The 9,434-nt window shown below is 30.9% G+C and overlaps 1 protein-coding gene across 1 annotated transcript; it reads left to right on the top strand.

Moving 5' to 3' along the window:
* Positions 1-677: 677 nt before the first annotated feature.
* On the top strand, positions 678-5,096 carry SCDLUD_002245 (uncharacterized protein; the record flags this gene model as incomplete). The annotated part of the gene is made up of 1 exon (XM_046081370.1): positions 678-5,096. The coding sequence occupies one exon, from the start codon at positions 678-680 to the stop codon at positions 5,094-5,096; it is 4,419 nt and encodes a 1,472-aa protein (XP_045936351.1).
* Between the last annotated feature and the right edge of the window lie 4,338 nt (positions 5,097-9,434).

The following is a 9,434-nucleotide window of genomic DNA, read 5'->3' as shown; positions in this document are numbered from 1 at the left end:
TTAACGAAAAACCTGCCCAAGCTATAGCCGGTAAAGGCACTCGTATCACCATTGAAAAGGATGGTAAAATATATAGTGATATTGTTGGAACCAAATTCCAATAGGGAATTAAATTAAGCAATTAAGTTTGAAACATGTTTCATATTTTAGGAGGCGCAGTCAAATTTTGGTGGCGCGATTCAGGATTTAAGGTGACAATAAAAATAGAGCGAACAACGAATTGGAAAATATAATTTATGATATATAAAGGACACAAAAAATGAAGATTGAAAATAGAACAAATAAAATACATCTTATATATTTTGTATAATTATAAGTAATAGAAGAGAACACTCAGTAATAATACTATAATCAAGTATATACATTTACTACAACATAACAGTTTCACAATTAATCTACAAAGAATGTCCCATCCCTACAATTCCAACAATAATAATAATTCAGATCAGGTTTCATCTGAACATGGCACTCACACTGGGGGGAATTCAGTTATGCTTTCTAAGGACGATGTACTCGACAAGTTCAATAATTTGATACTCTCTTTTGATAATAAGGGTATGGACAAGAGTAACTTCGTTCCTGGTATGAAAATGTTTATATTTAGAATGAAACGTGAAGGTTTAGGGTGTTTGCTTGAAAATGATGCTGAATCCGTCCTTGGTCCAGAGACGTTAAAAATGGCAGGTGAATTTTTTTTGTATTTTAAAAAATTTTTTCCAGAGGGATTTGATTCAAGCGATGGTTTGCAAATTCTGATTGATATTGACTCTGGTAATCATGACAAAACAAATGTATCAGAGATAAAGGACATTACTCGTGAATGGTCCAACTTGTATTATGATGGTAGTGTTAGCGCGGCAACGTATATCAACAATGTAAGAAATCTGATAGCCAAAACTAAGAAGCACCATTGTGAAATGAATGAATACGAGATGAAGAGAAGAATTATTGCTTCCATGAAGAAGGGTTATCACAAGGTTAAGGATATTATTTTGCTTCTAAACCGTGGTAAGTTAGATGTTGACTTTGAGGATATCTATGAAGTTATCTCAAACTTCTATGATGAAGAGGAAAAGGAAATTACAATGGCCTGCAGATTTGATAAGGATCCGTTTGCCAGACAAGTTTATCGTAATAAGGAAAATTATGATAACAAAAATGGTACCTACAATAAGGGATCCAATGAAGGTTCTGTTAAAAATGTTAATAGCAATAAACCTGCCGTTTGCTATAATTGTCAACAAGAAGGACATATCAGACCCGATTGTCCTGAGTTGAAAGAAAAGGAAAAAGAAAAAGAAAATGAAGAAAAAGTTAAAGAAGTTAAGTTAGTTAATGAGAGAGAAAACACTGCGCCGTCGAGTACGCTTAGGCTTAGATTGGTTAAGAAAGTTTTAAAAACCGATCAGTATGAAATAAAAGATGTTATGTATGATACTGGTGCAGAGACCACAATTGTTCCCAATGAATGGTTACATGATCCAAAGCAGAATTTTGAACACTTCTGTGAAGATTTCAATGGTAATAAAATTAATGTGCCATATGTTGGTGTATTAATATTGAAATCTAGAGGCAAAGAGTTCAAGTTGGAGGCATTGGGAACCGTTGATACCAAGCAAATGGTGATTGGTAGGTCAAGTTTAAAAAATGCTGGATTGGTTGTTAATGAATTAGACAACTGTATCTATGATATTAATACCAAAGATGTGGTAGGTCAAGTTGTAGAGAAAGATGATTCGATTTATATCCCAGGATTGTATATTGTTTATCCTGAGAAATTGAATGTATTGAATGTAAGCAACAAGAAATTGATTGACTTATATCACATCCATGTGTTGTGTGGTCATATTAATGTGAAAGATTTACAAAGAAGTATAAAAATTGGTTCTATAGTTGGTGTCAAGTATGATGATATTAATTGGACTGGTATTGACGATTTCAAGTGCGATTCCTGTATGAAGGGCAAATCTACGTATAAGAAACATTATATTGGATCCAGAGCCAGTCATCAAGATCACTATGATGCTGGAGAATATTTCCATTCTGATTTGTTTGGTCCAGTACCAGACATTAATCCTAGATATCCTAACAGTTTTATTACATTTATTGACGAGAAGTCGAAGTTTAGATTTGTTTATCCACTTAGGTCCAAATCAGCTGAAGCTATTATGAACGTGTTACAAGAATTTATTCCTTATGTTGAGAAGAATTTAGGAAAGACTGTCAAGGTAATTCATTCTGATCAAGGGAATGAATATAGAAATGAAGATGTAAGAAATTATCTTCAAGAATTTGGTATTCGTCAAATATTTACTACCAAAGGTGATTCTAAAGCTAATGGAGTAGCTGAGAGATTGAACTACACTCTGTTGAATGATGCAAGGACATTGATGTTGAATGATAACATACCAAGGTCATTGTGGTTTTTTGCGGTTAGTTATAGTTGTCATGTTAGAAATGGTATTATCGCAGCGTCCAATGCTCATGGATTGTCACCTCGACAATTATTGGGTGTAGACAAGTTAGATATTGCTAAGTTGTTACCATTTGGTACACATGTCATTTTACATTCAAAGGAAGATGATAAGCTAAGTGCTCGTGGTATTGATGGTTATATTTTATCACCATCTACCTCTTCGTATGGATACAAGGTCTGGGCTAAGAGCTTAAGAAGAGTCATTGATAGTTCAAGCTTTAAAATTGCATACGATTCATTTACCGATTACCAAAGCAGAGAAACTGCAATAGACGGGTTCATCGAAGATTTAGCAAACAATGATGAATCATTAGAGAATAATGAAGTTATTCCAGAGTTGGAAAGTGAAAATGATGACCAAATTGAGGAAGAGTTAAGTAAAAAAGAATATGTACCTATCATTAATGAAAGGGATAATAATGATGAGGTAACTGCAAATGAAACAATAAATCCAATTCCCACTGTCAATGATAGTGTAGAAAAAATTGATGATAGTCAATGTGACGAAAATTCTGAACCAGAAATTATCATTGATGTTGGAAATAATACAGAGAATGAGGAAAATGTGAATTCTGATAATAAGTTTGGCACTGATGTTGTAAGTGGTACAGAAGAAGAATCTAGTACAGATTCTGAAAGTGAATTTAGTGTTGAAGATGTGAATGATTCAGAGTATCAAGAAGATACAAATCCTGATAATGAAACTAGCGTTGATGACGCAAAAGATCCAGAATATGAGAATTCTGATTCTAACTCAGAAGGTATAGTCCTATCTGACAAATGGTCTGCCACTAAAAGAGATCGAGAAGATGATAGTGACATAAGTGATGATCAAATGGGGCATGATACCGATGAAGAATCAGCCAAAGTGAATATCAATACTTGGGAGATAAATGATGATGGTAAGATAAGAAAAATGACTGAGGAAGAGGTCATTAAGTACATTAGTGATCACCCAAATAAATTTAATAAGAGAAAGCGTGTTATGTTGAGACAAGTTGTTGCTATCCGTGCTGTTAAAAGTGTTAAAGTGACTCCAGATGTTAAACATTCAACTGGAGACACATTGTACTTGCACGAGATATATGGTCTCACCAATAAAGAAATAAAAAATAAATACATTAGTGCGTATCGAAAAGAATTGAAAAACCTAGAAGACAGTGGCACCTATGATAAGAATGCTACGATAACTGTAGATACTGTTGATAAAAAACAGATTGTACCATTACTAATTTTGTTCAATGTGAAACGTAGCGGTGAATATAAATGCCGGATTGTGGCAAGAGGTGATGAGCAAGACGAATCCACATTTAATAGGGATTTGAGTTCGTCCAATCTATCACATGATGGATTAATGTTAATTTTGAATATAGCGTTTGTCAATAAGTTGAAGATATACCAACTAGATATCAAAGCAGCATACTTGAATGCTAAACTGGATGAAGATATCTATGTTGTCACACCAAGTATTTACAGAAAGAAAAATACTGTTTTGAAGTTAAAGAAAAGTTTATATGGCTTGAAACAAAGCGGTCACTTATGGAACGTTGAGATATGTAAAAAATTAAATGACAACGGTTTTAAATTACTAAAGTACTGGTCTTCTATATTTATCAAAAAGGAGAACAGCAAGATGATAATCATCGGTTTGTTTGTTGATGACATGATCATAACAACCAACGATGATACGATGTTTAAGGAAGTTTTAGTATTCTTAAACAAATTTTATGAAATAAAAGTTATAAACGATGGTAGTAGCGAAGAATATGATATTCTGGGTATTCAAGTAGATTACAAGATTGGTACACATTTGTCAATGTGTATGGGGCATTTGCAGGGCAAGATCAGCAACTTAGTAGCTGATATTGACAGCAGTGTTAATGAATTACCAATAGTAAAAGATTTGAAGATTCCTGACAAAATTATCGATAATATCACAGACTATGCAACCAAAAACAAATTTATGCAAAGAGCAATAGGCTTATTAAACTATGTTGCTATGAAGTACAGATACGATATTATGTTCACGGTAAACTTCCTATCACGATACCAGCTATATCCATCAGACGAGATTTTGAAAACAACTAAGAAGTTATTAAGTTATGTGTATAATACAAGCAATTACAAATTAATGTGGAAATACGAAAATATTATCAATGGTGAATTGAAATTAGTATCAGATGCTAGTCATAGCAATGCTGAAGACTATAAAAGTCAGTATGGTTACTTAATTTACTGGAACAACTTGATCGTTGGAGCCAAGACTGGAGTGACAACTATAAGTTGCATCAGTTCAACCGAAGCTGAAATATTTAGTATGGTCAAAGGTATTGTGACAATAAAGAATTGGTTGACAGGTACCAGAAGGATAAACAAGAAAGAAAAAATTATTGTAAAATGTGATAACAAAAGTGCTATACTACTTTGTTCTAGGTATAATGTCTCAAAGTTTCGAGACAAGTTCCATGGAATAAGAGCGTATAGAATGAGACAAGAAAAAGAAAAATTAAAATTCCGATTTGTGTTTGTTGAATCAAAAAACAACGAGTCTGATGTTTTGACCAAGTTCAACCCCGATAAAAAGAATATTGAAAAGTTTATGGAATTGTTTGATCGTTGATCAAATGGGGCATGTTGGAACCAAATTCCAATAGGGAATTAAATTAAGCAATTAAGTTTGAAACATGTTTCATATTTTAGGAGGCGCAGTCAAATTTTGGTGGCGCGTTTCAGGATTTAAGGTGACAATAAAAATAGAGCGAACAACGAATTGGAAAATATAATTTATGATATATAAAGGACACAAAAAATGAAGATTGAAAATAGAACAAATAAAACATATCTTATATATTTTGTATAATTATAAGTAATAGAAGAGAACACTCAGTAATAATACTATAATCAAGTATATACATTTACTACAACATAACAGTTTCACAATTAATCTACAAAGAATGTCCCATCCCTACAATTCCAACAATAATAATACTTCAGATCAGGTTTCATCTGAACAAATATTATAATCAAGCATATAACTTTACTAAACACACAGTTTCATATTTTGCTTTACAAAGAATGCCAAATCACTATAATTCCAATAATAATAATAACGCTTCAGATCCGATTTCATCTGAACAAGATTCTTATTTCAGTTCGTGAAACCATACAATGCATTACTTGCGTGTAAAATACATGAGCCCATACATTCAAAACGCGTCATATTTGTCACTTTTTTTTTCTGATGGTATGAGACGAATGGTCGCGTTTGGTCGTTTTTGACGCAAGCATTCCGTCATTTTTCAAAGAATTTGACCATATTCAGCCAAAAAAAAAATACCTGTTAAACTATCGCACACTCACTACAAGGGCTCCATTCATTAACACATTTAACATGCACTTGATTAAAAAAAAAAAAAAAAAAAAAAAATGTATTCATAACAATGCATCTATCCCACACATAACACCTGTGCAATTGCTAGTCCAAACTGTTATTTTTTTTAATGCAAATTATAAAAACGTTTCATCCGAACAGTTTTGAGTCTTATTGGTTTTGAATGCTACTGCAATAGGAAAATGCTTGAATTTTTGTACTCCGAACTTACTTATAACTACATATTTTTGGTGTTGGATTAAATTAAATTTAAACAACAAATTTTATTAATAAAATTAAAAAAAAATGAAAGGTTGACTTTTTATAAATTTTAAATCGTAATATGTTTATGTAAATATGGTAGTTATTAGTTGTGTGCTGGTTTGCTTTGTACAAGCACAATGTTAAAATCTTATAACTGAAAATAAATAAACAAATTTACTCATTTTATACGATTTGTTATTAAAAAAAGTGAAGCCCTAAAACGTAAAAGTCATAAAAAAACAGAGTCAAACAATTAGAGGCTAAGGTGTAGGATCAAAAAAATAGTGTCCAGATGTCAGGGTCAAACATTTAAAGCCCTAAAAAAATAAAATCCAAAAAATAAAATCCAAAACATATAATCCAAAAAATATAATCCAAAACATATAATCCAAAACATATAATCCAAAACATATAATCCAAAAAATAAAGCCCTAAAAAAAACATCAGAAAAAGTGATAATCATGCAGTCCGAAAATAACATATATCCCGATATGCCATCACTGCCATTCGAAGCTTAACCCGAGTTTCATTCTTATCTTATCTCAAAAAAAAATTAAAAAAAAAAAAATCTAATCTTTCATTCAATCTTTTCCATCCCCACTTTCAACAACAACAACAACAACAACCAAGATAAACTACAATAACACTGCGAAACAACTTTTAACTTTTGTACAATCTTATATTCTGTATGTCTTGTCTATATAAATTACAGTTCCAATTTAATATTTAATCAGAATAACACAAATCTATATACACTTTGCCATGTCTATACAACCTTATCGATAAACAATTTACTCCTTTTTTTTTATTTTTATCTAGAGCACGTGATTGACAACGTAACTACTTTTTTTTTATTTTTTTTTTTTTGTTTGCATAAACGCATCTTCCATTTCGAGTTGCTACTACAACTACTACTACAAAAAAGAAACAGTATCAATCATTTGAACAGAAAAAAAAAAAAAAAAAAAAAACCCTTTACACAATTACTTTAATTCATACACACATACTTTTTATATCGAATAACCTATACAAAAAAAAAAATATACAAAGTGCCTGTGCAACAAATTCCAAATTCTTTAATGGAGATTTATGGCGGTCTGCCAATTTTGTGAACATATAGTTGATCTGAGTATTCTGTATTTTGTGAGCATATGCATATTAAATCGATTCCAATTCTCAATATCACACACCAAATTTACTTCCAGCATCAGAATGTAGAAATATAAATTGATAATACAAGCATTTAACCAATGGAAATTTTCACAGGTTTTTTAATGGAATTTACGTTTCTAGCTTGTGTTTAGATTAATACAAAGAAAATTATATTCCTCATGCTATAGGAGTAATACCATAGTTATACCTAGGTTTATGTTATATATACAAGTCTCTTTAGGGGGAAAAAAGTTATTTGTTCATGGCTTTGGCATAACAGTAATTGTACTCAAAATAATAAAATTAACTGCATTTGAACAGTCTGAAAAGTGTTCTACCGAAATATCAAATAAACTGGGCTATACACTTAAGTGCTGTGTATATTATTACAAAATATGTGGTTTTTTTTAATAATATGGAGCTTTTTTTTTTTAATACATTGTCTCAAAGTCTTTTATTAGCCCACTGAACAATCATATAAATATTGCCATATTACTATATTGTTTTTGGATCACTAATATGCCCCAATCTCAATTATTTACTCTACAGGTTCGGATAGTTTTCAAGTTGGTAAAAATATTACCAAGCAAGATTTACATTTCACCCAAGAATTTGTAATCCAAGAGCGTAAAATAGATTGTACACTACATATTATTGGTCTACGCTTTGTTAGATCTTATTTAACACCTAAAGTTTTATTTTTTTACTTGTCTGTTCAAACCATCACAAAAGAGATTATTCTTATAGCATCAACAAATAAGTGGTAACTTATGCCTCCTCGTATCAAAGCAGCTGTTCACAAACTATTCTATATAGCACGTATTTCTTTTGTTGTTTCCTTATTTCAGATGTTATGATGTTATAATAAAATATCTTACAGTTTGAAACACAGAAATGTGAATGTTGTGATTGGCCAAAAGCTATGGGAGTTAAATGATCTATTATTTCTGATTTGTACTTGTATTAATGATGATGTGTTTCGTAAAGAGATATGAAACAAAACTCTCTGCCTCTTTTCATGTGATAAGTTCTCAAAAACAATCTCTAAATCAGTATTGTTATCTCCAGTAACAATTTAAAAGTTGTGACAATGACCCTGTCTAGCTTATAAAGCATGTGTGTGTAAAAATTACAGGAAATACTAAAAAGATACGTCAAGGTTCCTGTTTTACCAACAAATATAAAATGTTACTACACTTGATCTGTTTACAAAAATCATCTACCTTGATCTCAGTTCAAAATGTCATTAAAAACTAGAACCAAGTAGTAGTCAAGTGTCTTGCTGATTTGGATTGATTGCTGTTATTCCACGAAATTACATTTAGAATATTGATCAATAGCATTAATAATCGTGCTCCAAATACAATCTTCTTTTATTTTCCTGTAAATATTATTCACAAAATAATGTACGTGGTGCCAAAAAGAAAATGAAGGGAATTGGTATCACAAATACACATCCCAGTTTTGTATAAGTTTTTCAACAACTGCTATGTAACAAGATCACTACTGCGTTTCCACAATTGGATGATCTTATTAATTTCAAATGATTGAATTGGTAACATATAAAACAAAATAGACTGTAATTATTAATTAAGATTCAGTACTGTGAAGTGCCTAAAAGTGTAACAAAATATATGTTTCATTATATTATTTGCAATGTCCTTGCTTTTAATCAAAATAAATATCCTTCTCTTTCTAATAGCAAGCCATTTCTTACCAACTCATGTTAGTCACACAATAAATCACAAATAAACTTGTTATCTACTCACTTGTCCATGTAAACATATCTCCCAATATATTGATACAATATTCCATAGTAATACTTGTGTTACTCCTGTAATTAGGGGGAAAAAAAAAAAAAGTCCATTTCAAACTAAATCAGAATTTCAAATTCCACACTAATCATATAATGTCATTTTGTAATAAACCTTTTTTTGATGAATATAATATATAAATCGACATGCACATTTAGATTTTATGTATGCAATAGCTGGTCTTCATAAATATCATTGAATCTTTGAATACTCTTAAATATAATAATGTTTGGTATACACTCAGTAGATATAAACCGAGTATGTGTGTTGTCAGTTCTAGATCTAGTATCAAATTAGAGTAAAAAGAAAAGCCTTATTACTAACCCACTTTTTAAAATAATAATTAGAAATAAAAGTA

Source organism: Saccharomycodes ludwigii, chromosome II, assembly GCF_020623625.1.
Source record: "Saccharomycodes ludwigii strain NBRC 1722 chromosome II, whole genome shotgun sequence".
NCBI lineage: Eukaryota > Fungi > Ascomycota > Saccharomycetes > Saccharomycodales > Saccharomycodaceae > Saccharomycodes > Saccharomycodes ludwigii.
Note: the sequence above shows the minus strand (reverse complement) of the source record. Positions and strands in the feature narration are given on the sequence as shown.